Source organism: Aspergillus aculeatinus (assembly GCF_003184765.1).
Source record: "Aspergillus aculeatinus CBS 121060 unplaced genomic scaffold BO66scaffold_111, whole genome shotgun sequence".
In the NCBI taxonomy this organism is placed as follows: Eukaryota; Fungi; Ascomycota; class Eurotiomycetes; order Eurotiales; family Aspergillaceae; genus Aspergillus; species Aspergillus aculeatinus.
In genome coordinates, this window is record NW_020291580.1 from 1 (window position 1) to 14,638 (window position 14,638).

General features: G+C 51.7%; 5 protein-coding genes across 5 annotated transcripts; 4 read left to right on the forward strand and 1 right to left on the reverse strand.

The window, feature by feature from the left end:
• Nucleotides 1-741, forward strand: BO66DRAFT_396767 (alpha/beta-hydrolase). Its single transcript, XM_025648560.1, has one exon. The coding sequence runs from the start codon at nucleotides 77-79 to the stop codon at nucleotides 506-508; it is 432 nt and encodes a 143-aa protein (XP_025497534.1). The 5' UTR covers nucleotides 1-76; the 3' UTR covers nucleotides 509-741.
• BO66DRAFT_396768 (uncharacterized protein) lies at nucleotides 582-2,511 on the reverse strand. Its single transcript, XM_025648561.1, has one exon. It carries the CDS (start codon nucleotides 2,146-2,148, stop codon nucleotides 688-690), a length of 1,461 nt encoding a protein of 486 aa, XP_025497535.1. The 5' UTR covers nucleotides 2,149-2,511; the 3' UTR covers nucleotides 582-687.
• Nucleotides 2,512-4,756: 2,245 nt separating this feature from the next.
• Nucleotides 4,757-5,271, forward strand: BO66DRAFT_396769 (uncharacterized protein). The gene has a single exon (XM_025648562.1). The coding sequence runs from the start codon at nucleotides 4,823-4,825 to the stop codon at nucleotides 5,120-5,122; it is 300 nt and encodes a 99-aa protein (XP_025497536.1). The 5' UTR covers nucleotides 4,757-4,822; the 3' UTR covers nucleotides 5,123-5,271.
• Nucleotides 5,272-6,250: 979 nt separating this feature from the next.
• Nucleotides 6,251-8,116, forward strand: BO66DRAFT_338033 (putative C2H2 finger domain protein; the record flags this gene model as incomplete). Its single annotated transcript, XM_025644348.1, has 3 exons — nucleotides 6,251-7,113; nucleotides 7,164-7,433; nucleotides 7,486-8,116. 3 exons carry the CDS (start codon nucleotides 6,251-6,253, stop codon nucleotides 8,114-8,116), a joined length of 1,764 nt encoding a protein of 587 aa, XP_025497537.1.
• A 5,679-nt stretch (nucleotides 8,117-13,795) lies between these two features.
• BO66DRAFT_338037 (uncharacterized protein) lies at nucleotides 13,796-14,389 on the forward strand (the record flags this gene model as incomplete). The annotated part of the gene is made up of 1 exon (XM_025644349.1): nucleotides 13,796-14,389. The coding sequence occupies one exon, from the start codon at nucleotides 13,796-13,798 to the stop codon at nucleotides 14,387-14,389; it is 594 nt and encodes a 197-aa protein (XP_025497538.1).
• Between the last annotated feature and the right edge of the window lie 249 nt (nucleotides 14,390-14,638).

The following is a 14,638-nucleotide window of genomic DNA, read 5'->3' on the forward strand; positions in this document are numbered from 1 at the left end:
GGGGGAGGGGGAGGGGGATGGAGATGGGGATGCGCAATTTGGGGCTGCTCGGCGGCAGCAGCAGCAGCAATCGGAGATGGAGCTCTACCTCCAGCACAGCAATTTCCTGGCGGATGTGAATAATGAGCGCGAGGTCAAGAATGAGACGTATAAGGAGAATTTGAGCTCGCTGGAAAAGTTTGTGATGCTTATGTTTGAGGAGGATGGGGTGGTGCATCCGAAGGAGTCGGCGTGGTTTGCCGGGGTGGATGCTGATGGCGTGGTGGTTGGGTTGAGAGATAGGCAGATCTACAAGGAGGATTGGATTGGGTTGCGGGAGTTGGATGAGAAGGGCGCCTTGGTGTTTCGGACTGTGCCTGGGAGGCATATGGAGATTGGCGAGGAGGTGTTTGAGGAGGTGGTCAGGGAGTTCTTGGGGCCGGTTGAGGTCGAGGTTGAGGTTGAGGGCGGTCGGGATGCTGATGGGAGTGTGGAAAGGCCGGGGTTGGTTGTGCAGGGTGCGTTCTAGATTTGCGATGCTCCGGGCTGGCCTGCAGGTATATACGTTGTGGTGATTTTTGAAGTATGCTTCGGGATGGCTTTTAGATGATATTTATGATTAGGATGTATCCACACTATCTCCAGTTTACTGACTACGGACTGCTAACGATGCAACGAACAACTGAGGGCCTTTGTCATCCTCATCCGTCAGAGCACGAAGCCAGACGTATGGACTGGTTGTCTGTGTCGAGTGGTCGGGCCAGTCGCTCTCCAGGGCAAGGTAGACTGTCGGTAGTCTACGGTAGATTTGGGTTCTAGTCTGGGATTAGTGAATCTAAATTGGCCCGGGCTTAGAGCAGCTTCCGATGTTGAAGATCTCTGTGGCGTGCTGACGCTGGGTGAATTGTAGGACGATAGTCCTTTCGCCATATCAATTGAACCCCATGCTGGAGCTTGTGTCGGTCGGCGATGAGACTCCCATTCGAGCGGCACGGGTTGCCCATATACCTTCAGCGATGAATCCTGCCTTGCATTTCTGTAGCTTGTGGTAGGTCTTGCTCGTGATCTGAGACTCGTCGTGTCAGTTTTGTGTCTTTCTTTCTCCAGTCGCAGACGTGGTCCTGGGAGCCAGGCATATTCATGGAGAGGCGGAGTCGTAGCTGACAGATGGTCCAGTCTCCGCCCATCTGACTCGATCGACAGCGGTGACCGGGCTCTGGTGTTCAATCTGTCCTTGTTGTACTGATCCTGAGGCATGCTTCCACCTCTGTGAGTCCAGGGCAGTTTTAACATACCCTTTCGTTCAGCGTCAATCTGATCATCGATTGTGAACCGTCGCCGGACTAGTAATTCCCGATCAGGACTCGTACTGCGACTCGAGTGTCGTTGCAAGTCCTTCTGTTCAAGTAGATCTTGCTCGAGTACGCTCTTCGATATGACACGTGGGGCTCTCTGGGGTTGCAGGCTAGGACTAATAGCTTCACTCGAGTATGGTCTCAGGCTTTGAGAACTCTCAAGTGGTCCCAAGCATCGCTTCAGTTCACTGTTTGATATGACACTTGCTGGATTCGGGACATACGACTCATAGTCAAGAACCGATGACGTTGGATGTACAATTTCCGACGGCTTGCAACTTCCAAGCAAAAGCGAGCTGTCTTGGTAGACATCACTGCCATCGAAACTCTGAGGTGAATGCGCCCGCATGCATTGATTGGTGGAGACTGGTCGGTCGCTGTCCAGCAGCATCGACTGAGAAGAGACATTGACTGGTTGATCTGGTACAGAGTCCGTATTTCTCTTCACCACTCGCTTGCCGTTTATTCTCAGACTCATCTGTGAGAAGTCCACCGCCTCCATGGGAGAGCCCTTGCGCTTCCTATGCCGTACAACATGGACTGAGCGCGAGCCAGAAGTGCCCAGTCTCGTCCGATCACTCTCCGTTATCTTTCTCCGCTTCCCAAACCTTGCCTGTGACTCTGGAGTGGGGAATGCGATCTGGATTGGCCGTGCTGCGGCAACGGCGGCCCAATCGGGCTTTTTCAGGAGCTCGCGTCGGAGGCGGTCCAGACGCTGGCGGGGCTGTGAGTCTTCCTTGTCGTTGGAGAGTCTGTGGTGACTCTCGATGACGGAGGCTGGAGAAACTTCCCTGCTACGCTTGTGCAATCTCATTCTTAGCTGTCCTGCACGACCTCGTGCCGATGGTGGGATATACTCACCTCCCCCGGCGACTGCCGAGGACAGTCCGCTGGTAGGTCGAGAAGCGCAGCTCCCGTGGCCATGGGGTTTGTGTTTGTGCTCTGCTTCTTGAACTTCTGCTTTCTGCTCTTTGCGTGAATAGCAGAATGACGTCGGAGACGTCCTCCGGTCCAGTTCATTGTTGATGGACTTCTTGCAGGTCAGCTAATGGGTTAGTGTTGACAAGGTGCAGTGATGTCAATAGGCCGCGGTCTCAACGCTAGAATGGTGGTGGCCGAGCCACCGCCGTCATGTGATGCCTGAAGAGGCAGGTTGTGCTCAGTGTAACGAGTCAACTCTGTGGCCACCATGCACTTCACTGCAAGGCAAGGCCGACACACAGCGTCAATATATATTTCTCAAGTCATATGCAAGAGATCGCAACGTCTTCGGACGATGCTGTGCTTCAGCTGCGTCTGTAGTGAGATCGAGCCAACGAACATGCGCCGTGTCTACGCCATCGAGCATCTGGATATATTGTATCGTACCACGGACGGGGACAATTCAATTGAATCTCTCAATGGGAGGGCTTGCTCCGATTAGAGCCTGATGGAATAGACCGTGGCCTACTCCGGAGTCATTTCAAGTGCAAGCGCGATTAGCAGCAGCGCCAAGAATCGAAGAATTGAAGGCAGTGTCGCGAGCATCCCAATCTCGAGCTGCTAAAATGTAGCGTTACCTCAAGAGGAATGGTCTTCGAATTACTAGTATTGCCGCCGTAGTCGCAACTTGGAAACAAGATCCAACCGGCTCGGCCCGGACAACGAACCATAGAAGCTGGAAAGCCACTCAGTGTCCGACCTGTCTGTCTGACTAACCCGTGACCGACCACTTTGGCACTTCCCCACGATTCAGTGCAAACCTCGCAAATTCACGTGATACTCGCTTGGTTCATAAGCCCGCTTCCCACACGCCAAAATTCTTTTCCTTTCCCTCTCTAACAACAGACAACCCTCGCGTTGTTTCAGCAGCCAACCTGCGCATGTCGCGCTGTCGTGCTGTCTGCATCCGACATGACAAGATCTGGACCTCTTGTCTTCATGTTGACAGGTCCACGAAACTGTCAGGTCGGATGCTGAAACAGGCTTTCCTGTCCTTGCCTTTTTTTCCCCGTCGCCTAAATCGGCAACCATGCTCACAGATCAGCTGAAGGTAAGCAGACCATTTGTTTCCTTTTTTCTCTCTCCTCTTGCCCCTCCTTTCGCATGGATGTTCGCTGGAGGGCCCCCGCGCCCTTGATGATGAACAACCTACCAATAAGCATAGTTCACCTGAGGTCTCGGACCGCTGAACGAAAACCGTATACCATCTTTCAATTTTATCTGATACACATCCATGCCTGCCTTGTTGCATTGTCATTTCACGCCATTCTATTTGCTGGCCATTGCTGACATTGCCTGTTTTAGACACAGATCCTGAGCGCTCCGTAAATAGGAATCCATGATCCGGAGTTCTCCCTCGGTATTCGTAATCAGCGGACTCCAGAAACAGGTTCTTTTCTTGAATATCTAATTAGCATTCTAAGACAAGCAATTAAAATATGAAAATCATTTCACTAGATCCCGTCTAGTTCCCACTCGCCCGAAACTATCCGTAATTAGATGATGACATTGCTGCCCAACCTCCCGGCGCATCTGGAGACCGTGGTGCCAGATGCGACGATTTCTGCCTCCTATTCTCCTCGAAACCAGATCCTCGAGATCCATGCAGGTCCCTATTCATGCTGATGAAACGTAACACCTCATCGTCGGAGCTGTAAGTACTTTTGGGAAGGTGGGGGGGTGGACGGAGTGAAGGAGTGAAGGGGTGAAGGGGGAGAAGTTGTCCGTGAGTCCGAGAGTTCTGTGACAGCGCTGTTTGCTTGCATGCGATGCAGGAGGAGAGTTCAGAACCCTGTTCCCCGAGAGGAGGAGGGGTCTTGACGTGTTGTTATCTCAGCCAGCCGATGGCAGGCCGAGAGTTGGTGAATTTCACGAGGGCAGGCAGGGGCTGAACCTGAGGGCTTTTGATGGCTTCTGACCGGCTCCTGATTGCTCCTGATTGCTTCTGATTGCCTCTGATTGATGGTCAGGGGCGCTGCGTTAGTTTGTTAGTTCTGCACGCGACGGTCATTACCTGCCATTGCCTGCCATTGCATCATGCTCAGTCTACGGGGCGAAGTGCCAATCACGCCCATTGTGCCGCCTCACCGCTCCTTGGAAGGAATTGCCCGGGTGGTGCCGGTGCCAAATGATACATCCACTATCCCTCCATCTGCATCCACTTCCATCCAATCTTCGGCCACTCTCAACCACTCTCATCCACTCTCACTCGTCCTCATCCACTTTCATCCATCGCGTTTCTCCCGCCCGGCCACGTCAAGCCGCTTCTCCACTAATTCATTGGTAGATAGTGCGCGAACAACACCACCTGGCGCTGCACCATAATCACCGCCATGTCTTGCAGGGTCAAATCATCGTCCGTTGCTCTCCCACTCTGGGAAGAATGAGGCAGTCCGCCTGCTGCATGAGCATGCAAAGCCCGGCACACGCTTGGACGGCAATTTCTCCTTTTCCCACCCCTCTCACACACACGACCCCCGCCCTGTCTCCTGAGCGAGAAAAAAAAGATGCGATCCCATCGCTTCTTAAAGGCCCTCGATGCCCCTCCAGATGGGATCCTTCTCGACCTTTCCTATTTATCTCACACCAGACTCGAAGAAGAAACCCAACAGATTCCCACTCTAGATACCCAAACATCAGCGATACCCAACTCTTCTTCCACTTCTACTCTCGAGATACCACCCCACTTTATCACTCTTGTGCTCGATTTGTCACAGTCAAATCAGCTAGCTTACTCTCTTCCACATCTTACTCGATTCCCAGGCCTCTTTTCTCTTGTCAGACAAGTTCCAGTCCGTGGATCTTGAAGGAAAAAACGCAGAATCAGTTCCTTGGCCCTGATACCAGCCTGATCTATCTTTCTGGAACCCAGTCCATATCCTGGATCGGATCTGCTTGCTTTGTTTGCTTTCTTTGCTCCTCTCCCGGGCTTGTGTCTGAGCACGACGAATAACAGGTAGATCCCTCGTTCTTTGTTTCTTGTTTGCTTTTTTTTTCTCCCCATGCGCTTGTTGCCTCTCGACCCGTTCTGGATCTCCGTCTCGCGCCTACTTTCGCCCCGTCGCATATCGCCCACTGGACTTCCTGGACTTTTAAACCCATCTGGCCTGTTTCGTCACAGGACGAACTTCATCCACTTGCCGTGGCTTGAATAAACATGCGTCACACAGCGGCCGCTGTGTGACTGGACACTCTTGAGTGTTGTTTAATGTTGCACACTCTTCTCGACACTTCTGGACCACTTTTCTGCTTCTGCCTGGAACCCCTGGATCTCTTCACACTAAGCCTGTGTGGAAGTTGGAATGCTGCCCTTGGATTTGACCGTCTTGGAATTTTTTGATGCTTCATGAACCCGTACCAGACTTGGATTCCACCTTCTCCTGGATTGAGAATTGCCGCGACTTGGATTCACAATGTATAGAATGGCCTCAGGACTGACGCTTTGACCTGGATTGACAATAAGACAACAAATTTTGGACCGTATCACCTTCACCCTCGATTTCACTTCGTCCCGTACCGTTTGTTGCTACCCTTGTAGTAATTGGACTCGAATGGATCATCGACCCTTGCACTCATGGCCCCATCGTTCACATTTCGGTCACTTCACTTAGGCCAATCATTTTTGGATGTCGCGACCTAGTCAACTCGCCTCCCCTTTGACCATCGGCCTCGTTTCAAACCGACTTTCAACCGCAAGATGGACCCTTTCAGTACCTGGATCTCATTCTTTCTCTCACCCACCTGGTTGGTAGATCTTCACCTAACATGTACGAGTCTTCAATCTAACATGATCATAGGCCCTGGTCCATTATGGATTCCCAATGCACGATTGAATTTTTGCTTTTGTTGCTTCTCGTATCAAGCGAAGTTGGTGTACTGACTCAAAGTTGCTTTTTAGTGCTCGCCCCAACCATCCAGCCAGTCTGGAACATACAATGACCCCTACTCAGATCAAGTCTGAACCACAAAACATGTCTTTGTCCCAGTCATCTATGCACCACATGGACCACATTTCCCAGTCAAGGCAATCACAAATGATCCCAGGACTCTCCAACATGGCCTCCAGAGGAATCCAGGATGATGAACTTTCGAGCCAGGACAATTTCTCTTTGTGTTCAAGTACCCACCACAGCCATGGAACTCCCAGTGACTTCAAGGGTTGGGCTCTGAGCGACGTGGATGCACTTGACAACGGTGCCATGTCCAAGCCTGAATCTCCCGAAGTCCAGATGTTGTCGTATTCATTCTCCCAACAACTTCTGCCAACCACTGTTGGCCCCAATGATGTAATGTATCATCACGCCGGGTCCGATTTCTCAAGCATCCAGGATATGTCCGAACAGAATGACATGGACTTCACCCACGCACAAGAGTTCAACCACTACTCATCCCTGGTTGACTTCTCTGCTTTTGAAAATGATGTTTGTGGATCAAATGGTGCCCAGTCCTGCTCAACCGAGGATGCTCTTTCCGTCGGCCAAAGCTCTCACACCGATGACAGCCACCTGGCTGCCAACGACGCATGGAACTCCATTGTCGCAGACTCCCGGAACTACCAAGGATCTCCCATGGACCAATATACCACTATGTTTCAGCCCGTCCCCGTCTCTCCCCCTCTCACTGAAGCAAGCAATGATGTTTCTGTTACCTCTTGCCACACTGGATACCCCACTTTCATGACCCACGAAGATGCCATGCTCAAGGATATCACTGCCACGCCCGTTGGGAGCCATGGAATCAACCTCGGAGACCCTCTGTTCCCCCTCACGCCTCCTCTGAGTGAACAGGACCCCAACCGGTTAGTCCCCTTTGAGCTTACATATTGACGGGTGTACTGACATGCAACAGAACCATCCGACCGACCAAGAGTGCTCGTAGACCGACTATTCAGACCTCACCGTCTCAACCTCAGGTGAAGCAGGATCCAGACTTCTTCCCCCCGTTGCCCGTCAAGGACACTCTTCGACAGAAATCCAAGGAAAGCGCCGAGCTGCGCAACCCACGGGATCACCCTTACTACTCCCTGCCTACCTTCAGTGATGGAAAGTACTATTGCCCGTATGCCAAGTCCGACAAGCCTTGCAACCACCCTCCCACTACCCAAAAGTGTGCTTACCAGTGAGTATCGCCGTCCTTGTTGGTGGCAGGAATGATATTGACCTAGAATTAGCAAATACCTGGACTCCCACCTCAAGCCCTACCGCTGCAAGATGCCTGCGTGCATGGATGCCCAGCTGCAGTTCTCGTCCAATGCTTGCCTGTTCCGCCACGAGCGCGAAGCCCACGGATTCCACGGCCACGGTGACAACCCTCACCTGTGTCTCTTTGACGGATGCGACCGCTCCGTTCCGGGTTATGGATTCCCCCGCAGATGGAACCTCTTTGACCACATGAGACGAGTTCACGACTACAACACTTCCGAGAGGCACAGCTCCCCCGACGCCTCTCCTACCACTGGACCCAGCAACAAGAAGAAGGAAACTGGACGTAAACGTCGGGTGACCGGCGTCACTGCCGCCCCAACCATGAAGCGCACTCGCTCCACCCAGTCTCAGACCAACCCCCTGAAGGCTGCCCAGCAGACCTCTGCTCACCACAACCAGCGCCTTCAGAATGCGGAGAGGAACTACTACAACTGCCGCTCCCGGCTGCTTGAGGAGATTAGCAACATCACGCCTCAGGATTCTGCTATGCATGAGAAGGTCAATGCCAGCCTTCAGGAACTGATCACTCTGGGATTGAACTTCCGCAGTATTGAAGCCAGCCAGGCTGCTGCCCAGTTCAACGGACTTGCTGCATAAAGGTTCAATGAAACCTTAGCAGATAGCTTTGTCGGCTTGTTGCATGCGTCTTTCTAGCATCGCCACTCCAAGCAGTGATGAATCCTAGCGAGCCTCCTGTGATCAACTTTTGGATCACTTTCTTCTCTTCTGTACGCACAAATCCTCTTGTGCTTTCATGTAAAACAAACCCTTGTTTTACCCATTCTTCTTTTCTCTTTGGTGTATTTCACGGTGCTGGGTGGTTTTTTTTTTCGACTTGCATCCTTCCATTTCGGGCTTTCTTTTCTTGTCAAGGAAGAACAGGACAACGGACAAGGACTGGGCAAACAAAAACGGGCAAACAGGAAGACGATACTAACATTCGGGGTTTTTTTCTTTTCCAGTCGTGTATATGGGATGGTGGGACATGGGATTTATACCTAGAAAGGGTGGACATGGGGCACATTTCTTCGTTTCTTGCATATTTTTTTTTCTTCATTTTTCATGTACAGGTGTCAGGACGGCATGAACAGGACGCCTTGATCATGTATCAGCATTTTGGTGGTGATGGATTTCTTGTCCATATTTTTTGTGAGGTCTGCTGTTTTCTTCATGATTGATGACTTTGATACCTTGGGAACCCTTGATTGTTTTTGTTGATTATTGATTTAGCCAACTATGGATTGAAAAAGTATTTACCTGATTACTTAACCTTCTCTTGACTTAGACCCGGGCCTGATCCTGTACATTCCTGGCTAGGAGTAAATCCGATTCCGTCCTCTCCCGTATGAGGTAATCTCATCTCCAAGGAACCAGACCTTCCTCCGAATGTAGTCATAGCAAACTGAACTAGAGCAATACAGACCCCCACCTAATCTCCGACCCTCCCGAGGCGGGCGAGGCGCCGCCCTCTTGTGTAGCCGGTAGCGTCAAGATCCATCCATCCTTCAGGCTTTAGTACTATGTAGAACTAGTCCGCCGATAGTTCCTGCGTTAGTGTACGAAGTAGTGTATCTGTGAATCCTGGCCCCCGAGGGACCCCCGACGAAGCCAAATCTGAAGGCCGCGGGGGGGGGACCCTGTTTAATTAACAGCTCTTGGCGTTAGTCTCGTTAGTCTACGGGGCATTATTTGCCAAGCCGAAGGGAAGGAAGGGGAGCAGGAGCTGGGGCTTCAAGCCTTAGCCTTAGCGGGCTTAGCTAGTTAGGTACGGAGTACCGTAGCTGCTACGAGTAGCTACCTTAGCTTAAGGGTCTTCGGGGGTCTGTAGGTAAATTGTGTTGGACGGTTACCCCCTGCTTCAGGGTCTGTCTGGTTGTCATTTACCCTACCGCATAGGTAGACAGACCATGTATGTACCGGTATGAATGAGTGACTTGGGGAGGTACTATTGGAACTTAGGAGTCCAACAATAAAGGTTTGAGAAAGCGTCCAGAATCCACTGGGAGTTAACTTATCAGGCCATGGATCGGTTGCAACCATGGAAGAAGATGATGGAACGAAGAAAGGTGGAGAGATGCTGCTGCTGCTGCTGCTGATGACAGACATCCTGCTGAGGGTAAAAGGGTTGGTTGCATAAGTTACTTGCTTGCTCCGTAATAGGGGCAGGGCCCGCCGCCCGTTTTCTCTTCGGGGGCGGTGGTGCACCCCTATTTATTGATTTCTGGGAGCCGAGGGATTAAGGTGGTTTTGATTACCTCATGAGTACTGTAGCTTGATTAGCGCTTATTATCCCTGAGCCTGAGAGAGAGGCAGATGTTGTGTTTTTATGGTACATAAGGAAAATTTGGGACGTTTTTTGTTGTTATGTGGGAAATTGACTAGTGCAGTGTAGTTAGTGTACTGTGCTGGACTGGACTGCTGGCGGTATCGGGCGGACTGGAGATGGGGGGAAACGCCACCAACACCCAAGTCAACCTACGTTCCTGGCAGGTAACTAGCCGACCATCCGGCTGGCAGCTGGCGTGGAATACAGACAGGGTTCTTTCTAGAAGGAATGTTGGCTGGCTGCACTGTAATCTAGCTGATACACTACTACTACACACTGCATGTTATCGATAGCGATAAGTGATTGATTAGCGATGCATGTCTTCCTGCAAAGGTACCGCTGTATTTGTGCCGTACCCGACGGAATGCGCATGATTGGTTTGGCTATGAAGGTATAGCCTCCCCCTGTCTCAGATCAGATGCTCGGACAATGTCTCCTGAGAAGGGTTTCAGTGGTTTATAGTGAACTAAGGGAAGGGTTAGACGACAGGCAGTGTGCTCCGCTGGGCGCGGGCGCGGGCGCGGGCGCCGACGCCGACGGTGGGGGACACTCGGAGACTCGGGAGGGGGCTTGTCTTAGATGCTTTTGCGCTTGGCTTGGCTGTGTGGTGCTTTGCTATTGAACTCTAGAGGTAGAGAGGGTTTTTGATGGGTTTTCGATATCATATGGAAGGTCAATTTTCGTCTCAATAGGGGTGGGCGGTGGTTCCTTTTCGGGGGTCTTGTTCCAATTGAGGTCCGGGGGTGGTTGGGTGAGTAGTACTCTTAGTATAACACGAAGTCGTCCATCCATCCACACATTGTCAAGCCACTGGCAGTCAGTTGTTGATCTTTCGGAAGGTCAAAACAGTCGATTCAATATGGCCAATGCTCGCTGCGTGTCCACGCTGTTAGCCCTCAGCAGATGTCTTGCACAGGCCCGCCCAGCGCATCAACTACGACCGACCGACCGCTTCTTATGAAGTTCGGACTAGACTCAATGCCTCATGGACTGTGCGTGACGGACTGACGGCCTGCACGCGCGCGCCCGCGCGTCTTTTGCGCTCCAGATGATCGACGACAGTGGGGTCCGGCTGATGCAGCCTCAAGTGCAAGTACTCATCTGTAACTACAGTGCGTTGATGCATTGCGACGACGCTGAATGTACGAATCATCATCGTCGTGTTGACGTGGTAGCCACACTACTGGAGGGAAGTCGATTCTATGGCTGCGCTTACGTTGACGCCATCCGTTGGTCCACAGATCCAAATATAGCACCGGCCGACGAAGATGTCTGCGTTCAAACCGGGGGTTTTGGTGAGCCTGGCTTCCGGTCTCGTGGCGAAGATCTACTCATTCGTGTGTATCCATGTATCTGACATGAGAGCTACCGTAGGTTTTGTCGGCTATGATGACCATCAATTGATAGGATTTCCCGCCGCTGAGTTTCTAGAACTGTCATGAATGTCTGTGATTATGGACTGACTGTACGCGACAGCAACGGTCGTGGCTGAGTTCCAGACGTCCGGGAAGACACCTCGTCCATCAACCATAGCCACGGGACGTTCGTGTGCCACATTAGGGCTTCTCATCGGCGTCCACCAATGATACAACCATCCAAGATCGCAGAACTTGCCACCACAAACGGAGACGACAACCGCGGTGTATGCCAGTCGGCACGGATTGACAATATGACATGCAAATCGGTAACGCGTCATTCGTCCATCGACCCATGCTTTTTTCTCCGGACGTCGGAAGAAGGGAGCAAAGATACGGTAGGAATAGGATTGATCCATCGAAGTGCTTGACTCTTTGTACGGTGGAGACTTTACTAGATTGACGATTGTGGAGCGGCGGCGGCTATTTATTTGTTTGTTTTTTTTTCCTTGCGTTTGTCTTGTCTTCGTGAATTGGACGATGGCCTTTCCGTCCCTTGTCCAGTGGTATATGCTTCTGCCTAAATGCAGCCGAGGAAGAACGCGGAAAAATGAGAAAAATTCAAGCTCATGTCTGAGCTTCTAAGGAGCACATGGGACATTCCCGGCCCTCGATGAACGCCCGAGCTGTCGGGCATGGCCATTGTGATTCGATTTAGTAGATCTTGCTGGTGGGAACTACCGGTGAGTGAGCCGAAGTTTGGATACGAAGAGACGGTGAATGAGGGAGTGGATTGTGGAAAACTTTTTTTTTTGCTACTTTGTTTTTCTTGTTGTATAGGAAGAGAATCAACACACCACAACACTGCCCCGTGGAACAATGGAGGGAGCTCATTGAGCCGCACATAGGTTAGCCAACAGGAGGATCATGTCAATAATAAGCTGCCGTGATCGGCGAACCGCAGGTTGACCGGGGAAATCAGTTTTAAAGTTGAAGGTTGGCTGAGCAAATTGATTCAATACTGTGCTCGGGTACGGGGTACAGTACACCCAAGTCCCAAGGTCCTCTCAAGCACGCCATTTCATTCGGCTGGAGAAGGGTGCCCGTACCGTAACTTACATGACTCCCGAATATTGCAGCAGTGGCAGACTGGCAGTACGGAGAAAGGAAAAAAAAAAGAAAGAAAGAAAACAGACCAATGCTAGTGCAATGCATTGCACATGCCCCCCTCCCCCCCTCCCCGCCCCGGCGGGCCTGCCCCTGCGGCCGATGAGATCATTGCGCTTTAACCGATTTGACACTAGCGAGTCAAATCATGTTTCACCTTGCATCGCAGCGGGCAATGTGGCTGGCTCGACACTACTCACTAGTCCCGGGGCCCGCCCCAGTTTGACTCTTGATGATTTCCTTCGGTTGAGCGCAGCATCGCCAGGTTGGTCACACTGGTAAGGAATCAGTATGATCGGGACGAGGGGTAAGGAAGAGTGATGTGATGGTAATGGGGTACAGTACTAGCTCAGGGTGGTTAGGGTAAGGCAGTTCGCAGTTAGTCCGAGTATGCAATGAATGCTAAGTTACAATAATTTTGCTCTGTTTGTCTTCCTCCACTTTGATGTCACACACACACACACACACCTCCAATTCCCATCACTTCCACCACTCCCACCACTTCCACACATCCACGCAGTCTCCTGAGATCTATTTATCACCTGAGTGCGTGTCGACAAGCGGATCAAACGATGTTGTCCATGCATGTTTCAGCCAGAGTAGCTAACCATAGAACCGTGTTTGACATGGCGACCAATTGCCGCGTCACTGAGCCAGTCAAGGCGGTTGGCTCACCCCAATCGGCTTGCTTCCTACCCACGGCAAACGGCGCAGTCAGGCGGCTAGAGTGCCTACTGCCTAAGTAGTATGTATGTAGTATGGATACTAAGTACATAATACATATACATGTACGAGACAGATCTTGGTAGGTGATCTGATTGATAATTCTCCTCATTCAGTCCGCTTCCTAAGCATATCCGCATATCCCATCGAGTCTTCTCTCCTGCCCACCAGGCCCATCACTGGCAACTCGCGTAGTTGGTACCGATCAATTACACCGAATTACCACTGGCAGTTCACTGCGAATAACTGGATCCATCTCCATCCGTCTTGGGCCAGTGAAGCTGTGAATCCTCCGGATGCCCCCACTTTTCTCCTTTTAGTTTCTTTCTCGTCCTTTCTTTGCTACCGTAAACTGCTATAATTATAGTCCCCCGACGCCGAGTACAGACGGACCATCTGACTCGTTTGAGAGTTGGTCTCATCCTCTCGTTCTCGTTGCTACCCCTACTACCTACTCTGTCCACTTTGTCAATTAACCACCAACCCCCCTGCTGCTGCTACAACTCCTCCCCCAGTCTATCGTCTCTAGTCTACTATCGTTCTTCAGCCTCCCTCGTCATATCCGTGTTACAACTTTCTTTTCTTCCTTCCCCTAACAATCAATATCTTCCTTTCGTTTCTTTTCTTTCTCTTCACCCACTCATCCACCTACCCACCATACCCAACACAAACATCCATTACACACACACTGCCGGAAATAGAAGGATGTTGACCTCCGCCTCCACCGATTCATCTCGTTCCTCTTACTCCGGAAGCCCCGTCTCCCAACAATCTCCGCATCACCATGTCTGGTTTCCGCCCGCCCCTCGTCGTCGACCGGAACACTACAAGATCCCCCGCTACTATTCCACCCCCGTGAGGGACGATGTCCCCGAGTCGACCCCGCTGCAGATGTACGGCCTGGAGCAGCGCGCCCCGTCGATCTGCGAGAAGCCCAAGCTCCTGCGGCGCTTCTCTCACGCCCTCGACGATATTGTGGAAGACATGTCCCTCCAGAGCACCAGCGAGAAGGTCCTCAGCCGGCGGCGCCAATCCTTCTTCGGGATTGACGAGGACGCGGTGATGTCCAGCACCTCCATCGCCAGCCCGACGACAATGGACTACTACGCGGTTCCGGCCCATCCGCAGCCCCCGAAATCTCGCCCCATGTCGATTCTCTCGACTGAAGCCTGGACCCCGCCGGTCCGCCGACTCAGCCGTCGACTGAGCATCAGCTTCTCGCGCAAGAAGAAGTTCAGACCGGGGCAGGTCGGGAGCATCTCGCAGCCGAATTTGATCGGAGCCTCGACGCAGATCTAAAATTTCTCCAAATGCTGCACCGTCATCACACCACCATATACTTCGCATCAGATGACCCTGTCAATCCGAATCCATCCTCATTCCACGTGACGCCTGTTCATACCACCACCTCAATTCTAAATCGACCCAGAACACGCACAGAGACAAACACACACAAACACACACACATACGAAACCCGAAAAATGCATATTTCCCTCGGAGTTCAGCGAGCCAAAGGCGGCCGTTAGTCGATCCTTATACCATTTTAC

Bases quoted from the DNA above. Each gene is read 5' to 3' on its own strand.
- BO66DRAFT_396768 (XM_025648561.1), bottom strand. From the start codon at position 2,148: ATGAGATTGCACAAGCGTAGCAGGGAAGTTTCTCCAGCCTCCGTCATC.
- BO66DRAFT_396767 (XM_025648560.1), top strand. From the start codon at position 77: ATGGAGCTCTACCTCCAGCACAGCAATTTCCTGGCGGATGTGAATAAT.
- BO66DRAFT_396769 (XM_025648562.1), top strand. From the start codon at position 4,823: ATGCGATCCCATCGCTTCTTAAAGGCCCTCGATGCCCCTCCAGATGGG.